Source organism: Pongo abelii, chromosome 11 (genome assembly GCF_028885655.2).
Source record: "Pongo abelii isolate AG06213 chromosome 11, NHGRI_mPonAbe1-v2.0_pri, whole genome shotgun sequence".
NCBI lineage: Eukaryota > Metazoa > Chordata > Mammalia > Primates > Hominidae > Pongo > Pongo abelii.
The window spans coordinates 16,866,628-16,887,929 of NC_071996.2; the positions used below are offsets into that span (position 1 = coordinate 16,866,628).

General features: G+C 38.5%; 1 protein-coding gene and 1 non-coding gene across 2 annotated transcripts in view; both read right to left on the reverse strand.

Moving 5' to 3' along the window:
• LOC100437689 (POTE ankyrin domain family member G-like) overlaps positions 1-20,445 on the reverse strand; it is a 37,504-nt gene extending 17,059 nt beyond the window's left edge. The window contains 10 exon segments of the mRNA XM_063712659.1: positions 148-192; positions 1,598-1,627; positions 1,630-1,673; positions 7,387-7,457; positions 9,921-10,058; positions 11,372-11,478; positions 14,250-14,339; positions 14,341-14,424; positions 14,585-14,699; positions 19,413-20,445. Coding sequence (XP_063568729.1) covers positions 148-192; positions 1,598-1,627; positions 1,630-1,673; positions 7,387-7,457; positions 9,921-10,058; positions 11,372-11,478; positions 14,250-14,339; positions 14,341-14,424; positions 14,585-14,699; positions 19,413-19,933 — 1,245 coding nt within the window. The 5' untranslated portion in view covers positions 19,934-20,445.
• LOC112132443 (U6 spliceosomal RNA) lies at positions 8,573-8,679 on the reverse strand. The gene has a single exon (XR_002914214.1). It is a non-coding gene; the product is annotated as a U6 spliceosomal RNA (small nuclear RNA).
• Positions 20,446-21,302: the final 857 nt, after the last annotated feature.

The following is a 21,302-nucleotide window of genomic DNA, read 5'->3' on the forward strand; positions in this document are numbered from 1 at the left end:
ATGTACAGAATTCTTTCTGAGACTTTTTCACTGATTATTTATGCTACTTACATGATAGGATCATGTATGCCTACACTTACTACGCTTTGTTAAACAACATAATGTAAAAATCTAATTCAACACAAACATTTGAATATGAAGGTATACCTCTCTATCACCATCCTTATTTATTTCTGGTTCTTGAGACATTTTCTGCAGATGCAAAAACAGAAGGTTAATTTGCTTGTTGTATTTCTGTGATGTCTCCTCTTTTGGAATGCATGTTTTAAAAAAATTTTATTCTTAAGTAATCAAGTATGGACATGAAAAATTAGAAAATAATTAAAATTTAAATTTAAATATTAAAATAAATAAATAATAATTAAAATTAAGAATTAACTTTTTAATCTATGTTTAGCTACTGCCACATCACTGGCTTCTGACTAACATGTGAAAAATAATTCACCTTAGACAAAGGGAGAAAAAAAGCATGAACCAGCAAACTTAACTTGGTCACTATTTGTTCGGACTAAACTTAATTTGTTATGTGTTAAATCTACCAAATATGAATCAGCAGATCATTTGTAGTGTTCCAAAGTCTTCCTCACTTGAAAAGAGTTTACCTCATGAAACCCTAACTAGTGAGCTCCTACAGTGCACTGAAGTGCTTTTTCAAAAGATTCCTAACTGGATTGTAGGCACCCTTTAAACTATTAGGAGCAGAAATCAACACCAAACAGAAGGAGATGCAAATTCTTAAATTTTAATTGAAATTATATACTATAATATGATAGTGTTATGTATCTATACTATCTGCTTAAGTCCAGTTCTAATATATTCTAATGTGTACTAATTACAGCAGATAAAAAATTTTTAATAATATGTACTGATTTTCTGCAACTGAAATAAGTTAGAATGTTATTGTGTTTGTGCACTAACACCAAAGGTCCCATTCTGCAAGATATGATTCTTGTAATGGCAGTTGGGTTGCTTTTATGACCTGGTTCCCTCCCTGAACAGAAATGCTGAGGTCAATGAGAGGCTACAAGGCAGAATATATCTTTAACCTTGGTATCAGTGACTGACAATATAAAACTGCAGATTTTCAATCACTGGCTATGATTACTCCTTAACCATGAATCCAGCTCAGGGACCATCAGAGTTACATTGTTCATAATTCTATTGCTTAATAATATAATCCAATAATTAATGTTACCTTCTTCATCATGTTAGGGTGTTGTAAAAATAAAAGAATAAAGTTCTGTAATTGTTTTTGCCTCTATTCCAAAAGGAAAGATTAGTTATAATCTAATCAAAAAGGCAGATGAAAATATTTTAAATAAGAATATTGTAAAATAAGAATATTTTAAATTTTATAGTGGTTATGTTTTTTAAGTTAAATATCAAATGTTAAATTAGCATCTATTCATTCTTCTGTTAATGAGATTGCTGAATTTATTAAAATAAATTTTAAGAATCTATTAAAAAATTCTTTAAAAAAAGAATCTATTGATTCTCAAAACCTAGTCTGAAAGGTAATTTCATTTGGACTATCTAATATTATTAAAGCAAAGAAAACAACATTAAATCAAAAATTTAAATTTAAAATTTTCCATGCCTCTGGCTGGCTATTTTCACTGCCTTTAATTTAAGCCTTTGTGACTCTTCCTCTGATGTCAGCTTTAAGTCTTGTTCTGTTGAGAAATCCATATATTCAGTTAAAATGAACCACTTAGAACAGTTAAAAACTATTGCCTTTATAAAAATAGATTTAAGACAACATTTTATTTCATAAATTGAGTGTTTAGTTTTTCGTGAAATAGTTACTTAAGAAATAATTCTCCAAAACTTCAACAAACCACTTGGGGAGACACCTGATGTCATTCACTCACAAATTCATCCACCCAACATAAATGAACAAAACCACCAGAAACACAACTTTAAAATACAATAGAAGCATATAAGGTAACACAGTATGTTGTTCTCTACTTCCTAATAGTGAAGCAGTAAATGTAAAGAAAAGGAAATTCAGTTTTAAAGAGAAACAAGTTTTCCTGCACTTAGGTACTCTGACTCTAAGGATAGTAAAAAGCAGGGCCCAGGAAAGGTCGTGGTGACCCTGCCTGAGAAGCCAGAACCCACAGGTGTGGGCTCCAGACATCCCAGAGCAAGGTTAAGAAAAGAAATTCCCTTACCATCTCCCCTTCCCCTCAGCATTTACTCATAGCTATTTTTACAAATGCATATTATTTGCAAGTTCCTGTTTTCCTTCATTGCAGCTGCAAGGTCACAAGCTATGCTGAGGTTGCAAAACTGTCACTAGATGATTAACTGCCTTTGTTCTGCTTCTGTAAGCTTGCCTACATAAGCCAAGCCTTGTCAATTTGTTCAGGGCTCAGCTTTTGGCTGCAAATCCACTGAGCTGGTGCGCACCTAAGTGAAATCCTCCTGTTTCATCCACTGGGTCTCTCCTGCCTCCTGTTTTCTGCAACAATAGTACCTTATAAATGATTTCCAAAATTACTACTAACACCTTTATTAGTGTACAATGTCTTCCTAATATCTAAACATGTTTCCCTCCACTATTCTGACATATTTATTTTCATTTTTCTTTTTTTTTGTTTTTGAGCCAGGGTCTTGCTGTCACCAGGCTGGAGTGCAGTGGTGCAATCTCAGCTCACTGCAACCTCCAACTCCCTGGTTCAAAGGATTCTCCTGTCTCAGTCTCCCAAGAAGCTGGGATTACAGGCATGTACCATTATGCCCAGCTAATTTTCGTGTTTTTAGTGGAGAGGGGGTTTCACCATTGGCCAGGATGGTCCTGATATTTTGACCTTGTGATCTGCCTGCTCCAGCCTCCCAAAATGCTGGGATTACAGGTGTGAGCCATCACACCCAGCCTTATTTTCATCTTTTAAAACAATGCTATGAGAAGTCTTCCTTGATTCTGCATGTCTTTCCCCAGATAAACAGGTACCTCCTTACTTGAGGCTGCCTTAGTACTTCACTGATTTTTCTACTGCACCTTTACCACCTGAACTGTACATTATTCCTCCACATGTCTGTCCCCTCTGCTCCAAAACTGCAGAGGACAGTCTTGCACATAATCTTACTCACATTTTACTCAGAAATTTCTTATTGAGTCCTGCTAAATACATGCTAGGCATTAGCGTTTAAAAAGAATGAAAATAAAGCATGCCAGGGACGGCTTTTCTAGAACACCTGCCCAAGCAGAGACTTAAATATTGAGGCTAGCCAGATTAAAAGGGGTAGAAGGCAGGAAAGGGTGACAGCATGCCACGCAGCAGCAAGAGCGGGAGCGAGGCCTGAAAGAGTGAAAGTATTTGCCTACAATAGAAGGATGAGTGAGTAGGGCATTACCAGCAGCTCAGTAATGCCAGAGAAAGGGCACACAGGGAAAAGGGCTAAAGATGGAGAGTGGGGAAGAAGTCAGATAATGAAAGCCTTATGTGTAATTTTAAGATGCTTGGACGTTAATGTTCAAGAGTGGTCCCTGGTCCTATCTGCATTTAGATATAGGTCACTTTAAATGCCAAAACCAATATTCTTAGTGAACTATTATTCATTAAGACAAGGTGACAGCTCATGTGGACAAAGCTAAGGTGATACTATGTAGCAAATTCTCAATTCTCATGAACACATGGAAAGTCAGTTCTATAATAAGTCAGAGAAATTATAATAAATCACTTAATACTTGGTTTGGGCAGGTGCTTTCTAAAGTTATAGTGCATATGAATTTAACTAATAGTTGTGAAGTCACAGCTGTGACAATAAAGCAAAGAAACCACATTGTGTTTGAGTCAGCTATCTTTAGATTTCTATCTAGTCTTCCTACCCACTCCGTAAATTCTAACTATAATCCTGGTACTCACTCTCAAGTTTATGTTAAACACTAGCCTATACAAAAAACACTCTCTTTCTTCATTTTGTTATTTATATATTGCTTTGTTTAAAGGAAGAACACAAAAATGCCCTGATAAAGGGATTCTGTTTGGCTACAGGCTGCAAGAGGGAAAAACACAAAGCACATTTTGCAGAAAATGATTTTGTAGAAGTCAGAACTATGACATGAAGCCACGCAGGGCACTCTAGGACTGAATTTGCTGTGCTGCCTTAATACGCTCCTTGCTCTTTCTTTTCTGGCAGCTGTGACTCACACAGGTCATGGAGAGTATCATTCCCTAAGAGGAACAACTCCGATATTCATCTTTATCTATTAAGTTCATCTGTCCCAATTCTGTGTTCTGTAGATGCTGACTTTCGGTCACGGATGGTGATACACATGGACATTTATCATCCACTTTCAGATTCTTGGATCTTTGACAAGTCTTATTACTGAGAGTCAAATTAGTAGGATGCAAGTTATAAATGCTGATTATCCAATTACCTACTCAAAATATCCTACATGAATATTCCATTAAACATGCATAGAAAAACATTAGTCATTCCTGCTGACCTGCTGCTCTTTGCCCTTCTGTATTCACCAGAAAATTTCCTACTCCTTCCTCACGTCCAGGTTAAATACTAGTGTACAACCTGGAAACCTGTAAATTATCTGACATTTCTCTCTGTCCCCCAAGCCTTTCTCATTCAATTATCACTAAATCATATTGACGATACCTCTCTTCTGCCTCCGTTTTGTATTCCCATTGCCACTGGGAACATAAACACTTACAAAATGGGTTTTATTTAAAAGAAAACTGCCAACTATTAATGTTATTTCTTACATGAAAAAAAAATTAAGCAAAACAAATGAAAAAGGCATAACACCAAAAAAAAAACAAAGGCCAACATATTAAAATGAGTAATAGAGATTCTTAACTTTATTTATTTCACTATGGACGGGTGAAAACCTTGTAATACATTGATGCTACTCCAAGGATGTCTGACAAGGAAACTATAGCTGACTACTGCAAAAGCTTCCTTTGTCTCCTGGTTTCTTTACATGGTAAAGAACCTTCCAACAATCCCAGCAAACTACAGGTTACAGACCAAATCCAATCTGCCTTACGGCTTTGTAAATAAAGTTTTATAGGAGCTCAGTCATGCCTGTTTGCTCACATATACTCATGGTGGCTTTCACACTACAACAGCAGACAACAGCAGGGTTAAGTAGACACGACAGAGACCACATAGTCTAAAATATTTCCCACCTGGTCCTTTACAGAAAAAGCTTGCTAACCCATTTTACACCATAACCAGAATGCCTTAATACCCAAATTTAATCTTGTGACTCCCCTACTCAAATTTCTCCAATGAGCCCCTGCAGCACACAATGTTGGCTCCCTACCAATAGCCATTCCTTATTCTTTCTTGCAGAAGAAACACAAGTCTATTGGGATATTTATTATCCCAATCCCCCTCCTCAGCCTCAGAAAGAGAAATGTTTATTCTAAGCTAATCAGGTATTTGCCTTCCCAGTGCCTGGTTTGGGAATGAGCAGGTACCGTGACCCAGCCAATGAAATGTTACAGGAAGCCTCTTGCATGCTTCAAAGTTTTCTCCCAGTTACGTGAATAAAACACTGCCAACAGCACAGCTGAAAGAGGGACAGGTGGGATCCTAGGATATCACTCAACAAAAAAACAACTCTGGTTCCTGTTTTAGCCACTGCTCATCTAGTATTTGCAGTCCGAAGCATTCTACCTGGTAAACTTCCCATGGCCCACAGGATAAGACCTACTCATTTCTATAGTATTAAAAAGTCTATCATAAACTTGCCTTAGCTAAGTATTCACCTCATTCCCAACCTCTGGTATCTCACACTTTTGGTACTAGCAAAAGTGAATTGCTCAGAAACCCTGCAAAGTTCATTCAAGCATCTTGTCTTTTGCACTTGCTGCTCTTCCTGCCAAACAGGCAATCTCATTAGATGTTCCTTCTGGCAAACACACAACCTCGTTGCGTGTTCCTTCTGCCAAACATTATTCTTCTGCTTCTTTACCTAGAAAAATTCTTCTCTCTTTGCATGCTTATCTTAAATCATACCTACTTTTTCCAAAAATTTTCATTCCTCATTACATATGTCTGGCACATAATCAATATATAATAAATCATAATTATAAGCTTCCAGTGGGCATCTAGCACACAGTAAGCACTGAATAAAGTAGTAAAATAATGAAAATGACAATGATAATAACAAGCTCCTGTCTTTATTTTTAATTGTTTGTGCTCTGTAGCATTAGAAAAAATGGCTAGTATCTAAAAGACATTTGATAGTTATTTGTTAAGTGGACAAGTGAAAATATAAATAGAAATGTTTTTTTTGTAAATTCTGTTGAAAAAGCACAGAAATGAAATAGAGACAGTTCTATTATGAGCACCTTAAAGATTAAAACTATATCTATTCCATCTTTGTCTCCTGCAACTTATAAAACCTAACTTACAGAAGCTCTTTGATAAATAGATGGCTAAATTAAAGGTGTCCTCATACAGTTTGGACTATACAATGTATTAGGTGTCCACAACCAGGTAGCATACTAGCATTTTTGTTAGTGTGAAACATTTTTCTATTTTTATGATAATCTGCTGAGCCTAGAGCTGGGCAATTTGTATATTTATTATGACCATCTTTTGGCAAATGGTAGCAGAGCATCTTGTTCTAACAAAATTACTGTTATCATGACAATTAACCAGCAGGTAGAAGAACACATCTTGTTCCAACAAAGTAAATATATCTCTTTCCAACTTCAAATGAGGAGAAATGAAGTCAGTAATAGTGAGACCTTATTGGGACAAGCATATGTAACATGACTTGTGCTTCAGTGTTCTTTTGTGATCAAAAATTCCTTACTTTTACTTTTTTATCTATGGTAGGACCATGCAGAGCAGCGGTCCTCAACTCCCAGGCCACAGACTTGTACCAGTCCATGGACTATTATGAACCACACCACACAGGAGGAGGTGAGTAGCAGACAAGCCAGGGAAGCTTCACCTGTACTTACAGCCACACCCCATGGCTCATATTACCGCCTGAAGTCTGCCTCCAGTCAGATCAGTGATAACATTAGATACTCATTGGAGCATGAACCCTGTTGTGAACTGCCCATCCGAAGGATCTAGGTTGTGTGCTTCGTATGAGAATCTAATGCCTGATTATTTGCAATTGTCTCACTTTGCCCCCAGATGAGACCATCTAGTTGCAGAAAAATAAGCTCAGAGCTTCCACGGATTCCACATTATGGTAAGCTGTATAATTATTTCATTATATATTACAATGTAATAATAATATAAAGTAGCTCAATAAATGTAACATGATTGAATAATCCTGAAACCATCCCCACCTTTCCCCAGCCCATGGAAAGATTGTCCTCCACAAAACCGGTCCCTGGTGCCAAAAAGGTTGGGGACAACTGACCTAAAGTAATTCACTGTCATAAGTCTTACCTGGGTTGCTGTTTTCAGAAAAGACTTTCAGCATCTGTTTTTCTTTGTAGTCAGAAAGTAACTGGCAAATTCTATGTATAAAATTGTAATAAACCAAATTACTATTTTAATACTGATATAAAAAATACCAAATGTAAAATTCTTAAGAGTATTTCAAACAATATCAGAATATCAGAACTTAACAGTATTATCCCGTCCACTTATGAGTACATTCTGCAAACTTCTCTTTAAGCTTCTAGTTAAGGAAGAAAAAAATGTAGGGTGAAATACTCATAAATCGAGGGCATGTGACCCAGTAAATTAGGTTGCATTAACCTGACACAGTAGAAAGTGTCCCAACTCTGCATAAGTCCTAGCTCCATAATGAACAGCTATTTGTTCTTGGATGACTTGCTTCTCTTAGGCTCAATGTCTTCTTCAACAAGTGAGGACTTTGCTGCCTTATTTCCCTAGGTTGTTATAAAAATTTAACAAGATAACATTTTTTAAATGCTGAGAGAAATAGTAAAGCAATGGAATAATCTGTTCCTAAACTTTATGACTAAAATTATCTTGGAATCCCAAATAAAACCCAATGCGTATTTTGTTCATAGGTTCCAATATGCAAATGTTGTAGTTTTCAGAAAATGTTATTAAGTCCTAATTTTGCCTCTTAGTTGTCCTACTCTTTATGGCTTATAATTCAGGGCATCTCAACTATGTCATAGTTTGTAACTAAATTTATTTACAAATATCCCATAAAAGTAGATAATGTGATTGTCCACTATTACGGAGTTGATCAATCACACCAAGGGCAGAAAAACCAATGGATGTTAAGACCTGGCTTGGACCAATGATCCTTCTCTACAGACTCAAACTCTCAGCCAGCAGATGTTTGTTAGGATAATGCTTTATATTGATGTTCAATTCCAGCTGACGTGGGAGACCAAAAGTCTACTTTTATTTTTTTTAGTTTCCATGAAGAAGTTGCAAGTTGACATTCTGTAATTTTTGACATACATACTAACAATATATTTTGCACCAAACATGTTATTCAGCTCTAAGTCATCTCATAGACCATCTTACATGACTATTTTTGCAGCGCAAATCACAATTTCAATATTTTGGTGGCACCTATTTCGCTTTAATTCACACTGTTTCCTTAGAGCTAGTCAGCAAATAGTCAAATGACCTTCCAGTGACTGCACAAAATATGGAATGCTTCAAAGATTTGTGCTGCCTCCTTATGCAGAAGCCATGCTAACTTTCCCCATATTGTTCTAATTTTAGGATATGTGCCACCCAAGCAAGAACAAAGCCCTACTTTTACATGATTAGTGATGAGTCATGGACAAGGCTTGGCTCTGTGAAGTCCAACTAACCTACTTGAGATTCTGAGAATTCTCTTCAATGGCTTCCTGTGAGCTGGAATTTGAAAATACTTTAAAATCTTGAGCTAGAGATGGAAGTAGCTTGGACCATTTTCATTATCATGTAAATCAGATCACTCAAGGGGCCAAGCACAGCTGGGGGCCACTGCTCAGGGGAAGGTTCATATGGGACTTTCTACTGCCCAAGGTTCTATACAGGATATAAAGGTGCCTCACAGTATAGGTCTGGTAGCAAAGAAGAAGAAACAAACACTGATCTCTTTCTGCCACCCCTCTGACCCTTTAGAACCCCTCTGACCCTTTAGAACAAGCCTACCTAATATCTGCTAGAGAAAAGACCAACAACGGCCTCAAAGGATCTGTTACCATGAAGGTCTCAACTAATTCTTGGCTAAGATGTGGGTTCCACATTAGGTTCTGAATATGGGGGGAAGGGTCAATTTGCTCATTTTGTGTGTGGATAAAGTCAGGATGCCCAGGGGCCAGAGCAGGGGGCTGGTGCTTTGGGAACAATGGCTGAGCATATAACCATAGGTATGGGAACAAAAAACATCAAAGTCACTGTATGAATTGCCACGAAGACTTGAGGGACCTGAATCTACCGATTCATCTTAAGGCAGCAGGACCAGTTTGAGTGGCAACAATGCGGCAGCAGAATCAGCGGAAACAACAGAATGATTGCAATGTCCTTTTTTTTTCTCCTCCTTCTGACTTGATAAAAAGGACTGTCTTCCTTGGATTTAGTGAACCCCTTCGGTTCCTGAAAAATTCAAGGAGTATGTAGGACATGGTCCCCAGAAGACAGTACAAGACTTTCTGATAACTGGACATTTCAAGACCCAAATAACTAATCAGAAAAATCAAAGATGTGACACTATTTTTTATCCCATGCATAGGTGCTACACTTGGATCAAATGAACAATGTTGGGATCTCTATGGATAAAGGTCTTAAAAGTCCTGAGATAAAGAATCCTGCACCCACTCGTACTTCTAACTTGTCTTGCTTTTTGTCTGATTTCTGGCTGATGCAGGGGACTAACTCACTGCCACCCGAAAACTACCTGAATGAAACTATGACATCTCACCTGATATGTAAGATGCAACTGTTACAATTATTTTAAACCTGAATTTAGCATTAACTAGCCTTTTAATATAAATGATTACACATTATGATGACTAGAAACAGCATAGTCTCTGGCCGCCTGTCCAGATAGGTCTTGAGAAGATACATCAATATTCTGCTCAAGTAGAAGGCTGACTATACTTGCTGATCCACCACACACAGCAAGTATGAGGGCAGTTCTAAAATGACAGAGATAGGAACTGTAATAAAGTTATTTCAAAAGCTAATTTGATATACTTTACCAATTTCACATCTTGCCTGTCCATGCAGAATCAAACATTTACATGCACTAAAAGACATAAGCATCTTCAGTGCTCAAGTGTTCATCTTTGTAAAATACTACCAAGGTTAAAAGGAAAGAGAAAAAAAAAAACCCCTCTTATCTCAGTGGGGTATTGCATAGCAGAAGCTACTAATTTAAAGTCCTTTGATGGGCAAGAAATAATGTTAGGCCCACTTATCCGAAGTGGACAAAGATTTAAGTGAAGATTTCATCACAGCTTCCCTAGACTGATATGCTGTAACAGAAAATCAGCTAGGGTGTCAGATAAATAAGAGCTCTCTGCATGCTGAAAGCAGTAAGATTAATAATAATGGTAAGAATAGTAGTCACAGCAGTTTCAGTTAATGATGCCAAAAAGCATGTGCTAGGCACTGAATTAAATGCCACATATATCTTTCTTATGCACAGCCAACTTTGAAGGATATATTCTCCTACTTTTCATATATGACAACATATTTGGTGGTAAATAACGTCCCCAAGGTCACACACCTAGCAAGTAAGAAAGTTAGGAATTAACCCAGTCTTGTGTGAATCCAAAGCCTAGCTCTTTTCTCTTTATCACCCATCTATGGCTTGTCTTCATTAAAGGAAAAGTGTATCCACTTAAAACTATCTTCACTCCGTCTCTCCATACCAATTAAAAATAAAAACATCAAAATACACTGGAAATAAAAAAGGAAAAAAGCTTTTAAAGCCACAGTATGTGGGAACAGCAATTCATTGTCATGTAGGGATAAGCTAACATTAATATTCTTCAAAGAAAGCAACTTAAGGCAGAGTCATTGAAAAGACAAAAGGCTTTTCAACCCCTATTTATGTTTAATACAGCATATTTAGTGGAAACGCATGTAAGACACAGAGGTTAAAAACTATTAGAAAGGGTTAAGAAGTTCAATACTGAGTCATAAAGTAAACTAAAAGTTAAAGTTCAAACTTCATAAAATTAAAATGAAATTCCTTTAGCTAACATGAGATCATGTAACCAAAAACATCACATAGCAAATATCAGTCAATATAATAAAAGATGAATCCTACTAAAACTTTTCTTTATGTTGCCCAGTCCAAATAATTGTTTTTCTACCTAACTGATTTGTGTTGATACTGATCACTATATCCCAATAAGTATACATTAATCTTATTAGTTTAATATTTATGACTTGAGTGACTGCTATCCATCTAGAACACACAGATTAAAAGAAAGAATTATACCTTCCATATCTATCAAGTGCATTTAAATTAGCATTTTTCTTGATTAAAAATTTCACCACTTGCTGTTTTTGTTCATGTACACCAAGTAACAGCGGTGTGAGGCCATGCTACAAAACAATATAAAGCAAAAACGTATGTACTTCAGAAAAGTACATATTCCTCAACTGAAGTGGAAACTTTATATAAGAGCTTATGGACTTACATGCATAGAAAGTAAATAAAATGTAGTCACTTCCTTCTCACTCTTCTGTGCCTTCTCACACACTGCTCCTTCCCTTGGAAACACCCCTTCTCTGCCTCACCACATTAACTCTAATCATCTCAAAAACTCACTTTAAACATTTATTGCTTCCAAGACTCTTTGCTTCTAACCCAGCATTTGGCATGGTATTACTGGATGATAATATTTTTTCACATCTAAACAAAGAGCTTCTTGAGGGCAGGGGCTGTATCTTTTGTCTCTATATCCTCAACCCTAAGACAAATTGTGTATAAAGCAAGAATTTGCATGTAAAATATTTCTTTAGTTTCATGTTTTACCGAAAGTTCAACCTCCAACATGCAACAAAAATTGCTATTAAAACTCACACTGCCCATTTGAAAAAAATGTCCAACATTTATTTATTTAAAATCTATTTATATTTAATTTTCCCAGATTGTTACTAAATAATCAGTTCATAGGACTACTGAAACTAAATTAACAGAATTCCTATCTGTATTCTTAATAACTCCATAGTTTTTAGTGTTTAAAACTGCCATGCTGATTATGCCAAAGCTCTACATACTTAAGAGACACACTGGATAGTCCATAATACAGCTTCAATTGACAAAAAACGGTTTAGAATTTACTATAATTCTAATTGAGAAAACTCTGCTCTTAACGACTTACTGACCTTCAGCACTGGAATGATTGAACAAAGGGACACAAAATCCTGAGAGGGCCATCATCTACTTATTGAAAGACTACTCACAGAAAATTACTAAAGACCTTCAGAATGGCAGTGAATAACTGATGATAGAAATCAAAATGTATTATTCTGTAATCTGATGGATACTACCAACAATGTTCATTTTAATGTCTCAACCACAAAGATAAAAGTCAGACTAGGACAGGAATGGTGGCTCACACCTGTAATCCTAGCATTTTGGGAGGCTGAGGCGGGTGAATCACTTGATCCCAGGAGTTCAAGACCAGCCTGAGAAACATGGCAAAAACCTCATCTCTACTAAAAAAAAAAAGAAAAGAAAAAAAACTGAGGTTGGAGGACCATCTGAGCTTGGGGAGGTCGAGGCTGCAGTGAGCTGTGATCGCACCACTCACTGCACCCCAGCCTGGGAAACAGAGTGAGACCCCATCTCAAAAAAAAAAAGAAGAAAAAGTCAGATTAATGTTATTGGAAAGGAAAGATTTAAAGAAATCAGCACATATCCAACCCCAACTCTTCTAGAGATACCTTAAGTTTCTGAGACATAAGAATTTACATATTCCATTTATGTATTGAGTGGTTCTTAAGCAGGAGCGTATCCAGATTTTGAGAAAATTGTTGTTGTTGTTATTGTTGCTGTTGTTGTTAGAGACAGGGTCGCATTATGTTGACCAGGCTAGACTCGAACTCCAGAGCTCAAGCAATCCTCCCACCTCAGCCTCCCTAACAGCTGGGACTACAGCCATGCACCACCATGCCTGGCTTCAAGGAAACATTTTTAAATATACATATCCAAGCTTTATTAGACTTACTGTATCAAAATCTTCAGGAAAAAGCCTAGACTTGTTGATGATTTAAAAATTTTCCTCAGGTTACTGGGATGCACAATTCTAGCTGAAAGCTAGTGCAATAGACAATTACTTCAGTCTCATTTCTCACCCACATGACCAATTCGTTTTCTCATTTGAAGATTTGGCCAAAAAGAGTAAAGAGTAGGAGAGAGACCCATTTGCTGAAAACACCACATACTTTTTCCCGGTAAGAGAACAGGGTCTAGTCAACTCAAAATCCAACTTGATCTTGTTACTTATTTATCTTCCACCTTCCCATCCAGACACTCTAGATTTGAAAGCAGAGTTGAGACTCTAATTGGCCATTTCTACCACAATAGGATACTAAGTCAGTTAATTACTTGATATTCCCCCTGCTCAAGGGTTTCCCCTTACATTACCACCTATTCACTGCCAATCTGGTTCCTCAGAGGCCTCCTAAAATTAATCTCTAGGCAGTTTACAACCCAGTAACTCCCTCTCCCAAACTGAAAACTGTCATTCTCTAAAATTGAAGAGAACTTTGTCTCACCATACAAAGGAAACAAATAAATGAACAACAACAACAACAACACACACACACAACCTCTTCGTGGTCTTTTCCCTCTATTACCTAATTTCCAAATTGGCCCTGATATTTCTCATTGCTCTCTTTTTCCCTTTCCACTTCTGCCTCGTGAGCAATCAGAAATATCTTAAGCTTTGCCACTGAGAGGTGCATCACCTTATATCTATCACTGTTTTTTAGGAACTTGTCAAAGGAGCAGGATCTCTATTCACTGAAACATGTCTAAGTTTTCTTGGAGTTTTCATGTAAAATCTATTTCAGGGCAAATTTTGCCATTTTACATTCATTAGGGGAAAAAAAGTATTACCTTTTACAAATTCAGCGTTTTCAAAAAAAGTATTTACCACAAGTGCATTAAAAAAAAACTGTACCCTATAATGCTTCTTTGAAAGTAACAATATTTAAAATAAAATCTTAGATAATTAGGTCACTTCAAAATATTTTCATTCAGGTTATGCTTGAGCTTCCAAATATGGAAGACTGAGCCCTTACACAGGTCAATGATAAAATGAATGCATTTCAGTATTTTGAAGATAAAATTGGTAGATCTATACCTTGTTTTTTGATTCAATATCAGCACCGTATAAGAGTAGTGCTTTGGCCATTAATTTATCTTCATTGTAGATAGCGTAGTGTAGAGCGGTTATTTCCATACTCATCTGGAATATTTGGATCAGTGCCATGTTCCAGCAACATTAAGGCACATTTATCTTCCTGGCATTGTATGGCCTGTCAGTATTAGACCAAAAACAAATTACAAATCCTAGGAATTCAAAATAAACATTCCACAGCTTTCACCAACTATTTATATTTAAAGGAGAAAACTCATTTTTATGCTATGTATTGAAATCAAACCCACCTCACACTGACATAGTTGGCTACTGCATACCTTTGTCAGAGCTGTCCTCTTTTTGTTATCAAGGATATTAAGTTGACATCGTCTGTCCAGCAGGAGTTTTACTACTTCTGAATTCCCATTGGCAGAGGCCAGATGTACAGCAGTCCTATGAGAGTGAGAAGACTTTTTAGGAAATTGTAGTGCACTAGCTACAGCCATATCAATGATTCACATAATTGCAAACACTGAACAGCCTGCTATTAGTCTGCCTTCAAAACAAACATCTAACTTTCCCATGAAAAAAGCACACAATTTATTATCTCTCATTACTCGCTGTATTAATGAAAGAGCAGCCTATATGAATACAAAGAGCATAGCCCTTGGATGACATTCAACTTGGGCTGGAATCCTACTTGAAGCTCTGTCACTTTCTGGCTGTTGCTTATCCTTTTGGGGACTCAGTTTTCTCAATCAATAAAATAGGAATGAAAATAGTAGCTTTCTCACAGGAAACCACTGTAATGCTTAAATGAGACTCTGCACAAAAGATACAGAATAGTTCCTAACACAAATAACAGCTCAGTAATTGTTAGATATTATAATTTTTACTAATACCACTAAAGACAACATTTGAATTAAGTGAGATGATACAATTATACCTACACTTTCAGGTATGTTTTAAATATTACAGGTAACATTGTATTTTAGTGATTCTAAGATGATCATTGTCTCCATGTTGTCTCCACTGAAATACCACTTACAATTCATGATTTACTATAATTGGTGGCATTTAAATAATTCTCTTAGTGAGACATAAAATAATGGGGCATCATACAATCCCTGGTGCCTTACATTAAGTAGAATATGTTATAATATAACAGGTCTGGGGCGGTTCCAGTCAGATGACCAGCATTTAGATAAATTTTAGTTCTTAAAAGTACTATGGAGTAAGAGAGCTGAAGTGAAAACAAAAACAAATTTCCAAAATAAACCAATTCTTACTTTGGTTTTTAATAAACTTTAAGCCAAAGAAAACTTGGAATTGAAATGAATAGCATGGGCTCATTTTTTTCAATACTTAGATTTATACAATGTATGTACATCAGATATTTCCAATCATTCATATTAGGATTTAAGACTGTTATAAATTTTCTCTTTTTAAAACCGATTTATGAAACTATTTGTGAAGCTTTTTTCAACTTTTACATTCAGGGGTACATGTGCCGGATGTGCAGGTTTGTTACATAGGTAAACGTGCGTCAAGGGTGTTGGTTGAACAGATTATTTCATTATCCAGGTGTTAAGCCCAGTACCCATTCGTTCTATTTCCTGCTTCTTTCCCTCCTCCCACCCTCCACCCTCTGATAGGCCCCAGTGTGTGTTGCTTCCCTCTAGTATCTGTGTGTTCTCATCATTTAGCTCCCACCTATAAGTGAGAACATGCAGTATTTGGTTTTCTCTTCCTATGTTAGTTTGCTAAGGATAATGGCTTTCAACACCATCCATCTTCCTGCAAAGGACATGCTCTTGTTCCTTCTTTTATGGCTGTATAATATTCCATGCTGTTTATGTACCACATTTTAGTTCTTAAAACAACTAAAACAGTCTTTATCCCAGACTTATACATTTTCAAAAGGGCAGTTAAGGGTTGTCTTTTACTATTTTCTACCTTCAGAAATGCTTCTGTTTGAAAGGAGGGAGGAAAAGCTTCAATTGAGATTAAGTCCTAATGCCCCAATTTTAAATCTCTCAGCTTGCTCAAGCCCAGCAGGTAAACATGAAGTTTTCAAAGGTGGAAGGATCCTGAGAGACAGTAGAATATGCCTGCCACATAATAGGTGTCTGGCTTATGTCTGATGACTAAATGGATTGAAAGAATGGATGAACACAGCCTGGGAGTTCAATATTTTTAAAGAAAACTCCTGTAGAGTAAGGCAATACATTTGCAATAGTAATAATCATTTATATTTATTATTTTAATTTTCATAAATATATAACAACTAAAATGATTAATTCATACTTTTTACATGTTTATATATAATGAAAAGGTAATTATGTAATAAAAAGTATATACAATAAAATCTACAGGAACGAGTAAACACAATGCCTCTACTTCTGAAGAGGGTAAAAGTTCACAGAAGATAGCCAACCACAGAAATAAAAATAAATAATAGAATGTGAGAAATTATTTGCATCCATGCAAGAAGCATATTCCTTCCTTCAAGAAGCATATTCCTTCTCTTCCCAAGGATTATTTCATTACTAATGAACCTAAACTAAAAGTTCAGATGTTCATTGCAGAAATCACAGATAAGAAAAAAGGAAAAACTTCATTTACAAATCCCCAGAAACAAGTTTGATTATATTTTCTACATATTTTCAGCTAACACAAGAGCAGATTCTGTTCGTGTATATGTGTAACAAACTGATTTTTTTCTCACTTGATATAGCAAAGTACATCTTTGCATATCGACATATCTCTGTATCTACTGACACCCTCAATAGTTACATATTATTCCATCCTACGGATGCACTGAAATTTGTTCATGAAATCTTTATATGGGCTCTTCTAAATACACTGCTATTTTAAGCAATACTAAGAAAAACAGACATCTGTTTGGTAAAGATATTTCAGTATAATGGAATTGATGAGTAAAAAGCATAACATTTTTAAAATGTGGTTCTTACCACTAAAGTGCCTGTTTGAAAAGCTGCAGCAACTTAAACTTTAAACAACTATATAAGTACCACTGTTCTTCATCCTCACAAACTTTGTGGATAGAAAACAGTATTTTATTCCTTTTTTTTTTTTTTTTTGAAATGGGGTCTCACTCTGTCACCCATGCCAGAATGTAGTGGCAGGATCTCGGCTCACTGCAACCTCCACCTCCCTGGTTCAAGCAATTCTCTTGCTTCAGCCTCCTGAGTAGCTGGGATTACAGGTGCGTGCCACCATGCCCAGCTACCTTTTTGTATTTTTAGTAGAGATGGGATTTCACCACACTGGCCAGGCTGGTCTCAAACTCCTGACTTCATGATCCACCTGCCTCAGCCTCCTCAAGTGCTGGGATAACAGGCGTAAGCCACTGCACCCGGCCTTTCATTCCTCCTCTAACTTAAATAGAAAACAGTATTTCATTCCTCTTCTAACTTAAATTCCTTCTTCTACCAGGAACGCTATCTTTTCCTATGCGCATAGGTCACTGGTAGATATGCAAAAAAGTACTTTGCCCAATTTTAAAATGTGCTTATTTTATTATGTCTGCATATATAGGCCAGGCACGGTGGCTCACGCCTGTAACCCCAGCACTTTGGGAGGCCAAAGTGGGTGGATCACGAGGACAGGAGTTCAAGACCAGCCTGGCCAAGATGGTGAAACCCCATCTCTACTAAAAATACAAACCAATTAGCCAGGTGTGGTGGCAGGCGCCTGTAATCCCAGCTACTCAGTAGGCTAAAGCAGAGAATTGCTTGAACCTAGGAGGCAGAGGTTGCAGTGAGCCAAGATCGCACCACTGCACTCCAGCCTGGGCAACAGAGTGAGACTCCATCAAAAAAAAAAGAAATATATATATATATATATATATATATATATATATATATATATATCTGAATATATAAATAGGCATTTGTGTTTTCTTCTGGTATGTTTCCCTTTTTGTATGTTTAAAATTTTTAATCTATACTCTGATTTTTGTGATATAAACATCTAGCTAGTTTTCTCCAAAAATGAATTATGAACAACCCATCTTTTTTAAATAATACAAAACATCACCATTAGCAAGCACTAAATTCCTACATATATTTGGGTATTTCTAAATTTCCTATTCTGTTTTATTCATTGATGTCTTTCCAGCTGCTAGTAAACAATTTGTGGAAATAAATAACATGCACATTTTGACATCTGGAAAAGCAAGCCTTTTTCCATTCTGCTACAAAAAAATTAATTTATCACAATAATAAAAGACAGCATGTGTATAATTTAAAAACTCGAAAACTGCTAATTTTATTTGGCTTAGGTAAAAGTCATAAATAGAAAAAGCTCACTTTTTTTTTTTTTTTTGAGAAGGAGTCTTGCTCTGTCTCCCAGACTGGAGTACAGTGGCGCGATCTCGGCTCACTGCAAGCTCCGCCTCCTGGGTTCACGCCATTCTCCTGCCTCAGCCTCCTGAGCAGCTGGGACTACAGGCACCTGCCACCGTGCCTGGCTAACTTTTTTTATATTTTTTAGTAGAGACAGGGTTTCACCGTGTTAGCCAGGATGGTCTCGATCTCCTGACCCCATGATCTGCCCGCCTCGGGCTCCCAAAGTGCTGGGATTACAGGCGTAAGCCACCGCGCCCAGCCAAAAAGCTCACATCTTAAGAAAATTCAATCTTCCTATTCAAGCACAGGAACCATCTTCCCATTTCAGTTTCCTTCTAAGGTTCCTCAGTAAAGAACATATTTACATAGTGTACATTGATATAAAATCCATACTGGATTTTATTTGAAGAATATTTAGCCCTGAAGTTGATGTGTTATGGGGCTTCATTCTTAGTTCTCAATATACACTTTTCTAATGTATAGAACATTGTTTTAAAATCTGTAGATTAAAAGTAATCTGCTGCATCGACAATTTTGCGAGTTAAATCACTTTAAAACAGTCTATTAGTGTTCTACGAGGGAAATTATAATTCGATTGGAAATCAGCTAAAGTTTTGTTTTTGTGTTGCTGCTCATAAAGGGGCCTGTGCCCTGACCTCTCTGAGGTTTCCACATCCAGGGTGGTGTGAGGCCTGCGGAGGCGAGAAAACCAGGCTCCCCTCCTCCCCTGCCAGGAGGGTATGTCCCCATCATCCTCCCACATCCCACCTCCTCCCAGCCCAGGCCTGGTTACCTCTTTTGCTTGTCCTTCTTGTTCACGTCAGTGTCCCTGAGCATGACGATCAGATCCTTTCTGGGGACTTTACCCCACCAGGCAGCTCTGTGGAGCTTGTCCAGATCTTCTCGACGGATGTGGTACCTCGGCTCCATGAAGGCGCTGTCATCGTAGTCTCCCCAAGTGCCCACGTTGCTCTTGCCGCTCCCCCTGCAGCAGGGGAAGCACTGGCGGCACCACTTGCCCATCTTGCTCCTGAGCGTCTTCACAGCAGAGTCGTCCTGGTCTCCAGAAGTGCTCACGTTGCTCTTGCCGCTCCCCCTGCAGCAGGGGAAGCAGTGGTGGCACCACTTGCCCATCTTGCTTCTGAGTGTCTTCATAGAGGAGTCGTCGTGGTCTCCAGAAGTGCTCACGTTGTTCTTGCCGCTCCCCCTGCAGCAGGGGAAGGAGTGGCAGCACCACTTGCCCATCTTGCTTCGGAGACCAAATGGCTTCTTCACAAAGGAGGCAGCTGGCATTGAACCAACCTCAGCCACCATCTGCTTTTAACAGCCAGGGGAGGCCGGTAACAGTGAGCAGATCACCTCTACCAACCAATTTCACCAACTAGCAGATAACTCCAGGTTTCCAATCTGTTTGAAGAGAAAAGTCAATCCCAGCCAAAACCTGCCAACCCCAGCAGGGGAGCCCAGCCCACCCCACCCAGGGAAAACCCACACCCACCCGGGGAAAGCCCACACCCACCCGGGGCGACCTCACGCCCACCCCAGGAAGGGCCAACCCCACCCCCCAAGAAAACACCCGGCCCACCCAAGGGAATGCCAAACCCAGCAGAGAAAAGGTCAAGCCCAGCAAAGGAACGTGACAGAAGAAACGTCAATCCAAGGAAGAAATGTCAATCCAAGCGACAAACGCCAAGCCAAGCAAAGAACGCAAAGCCAAACCAAGCGCTACAGGCCAGCCAAGCCGTTAACGCGCGTGCAGCATGCGCGTGCAAGCAGTTACAGGCCAGCCAAACCGTTATGCGCGTCCGGTGTGCGCGTGCAGCGTACGTGCGCGGCATGCACGTGCAAGCCGTTACGAGACAGCCAAGCCGCTGCCGCGCGTGCGGCATGCGCATCTCAGGTGGCGTCAGTGCACGTGACACAGACAGTGGCCGATGCGCGCAACCCACGTAAGTCTTGGCGCCACGAATGTCACTGACAGCCTGGTGTTCCCGGCAAACTTCCTGGGAGTCAGCCGAGCTTTCAAAGCCATTGAGAATCCTCTGGTGAAAAAAAAAAGCTTCCTGAAGCAGGACTGGGGCTAAGCGGCTGGAACTTGAGGATGCTGACAGCCTCCTCCAAAGAAAGCCCCCAGGACACTCCTGGCGGTGCTGTTGTGCATGGCAGCTGCTGCAGCTCGGAGCACTGGCTGGCGGAGCTGGCTGCAAATGGCCTCAAAATCACGGAGCATGTTCTCACTCATAGGTGGGAATGGAACAATGAGAACACACGGACACAGGAAGGGGAACATCACACACCATGGACTGTTGTGGGGTAGGGGGAGCAGGGAGGGATAGCATTAGGAGATATACCTAATGCTAAATGACGAGTTAATGGGTGCAGCACACCAACATGGCACATGTATACATATGTAACAAACCTGCACGTTGTGCACATGTACCCTAAAACTTAAAGTATAATAATAAAATTTTTAAAAAATCATGGAGCACAAGACGCCCACGGAGCCCAGCGCCTGCCTGAGGTGCCTTCGACACCTGCTCCTCTTTGCTCCGCACCCAGAACACGAGGCCATCAGCAAGGGGGCATTTGGGACCACAGGATCGCAGCCAGCTCCTGCCCTGGTGCCCCCTGCCTGTCCAAGCCAGGGCCAACAGCTGTGGGGCTTCTGGCCTGGGGAGCTCTG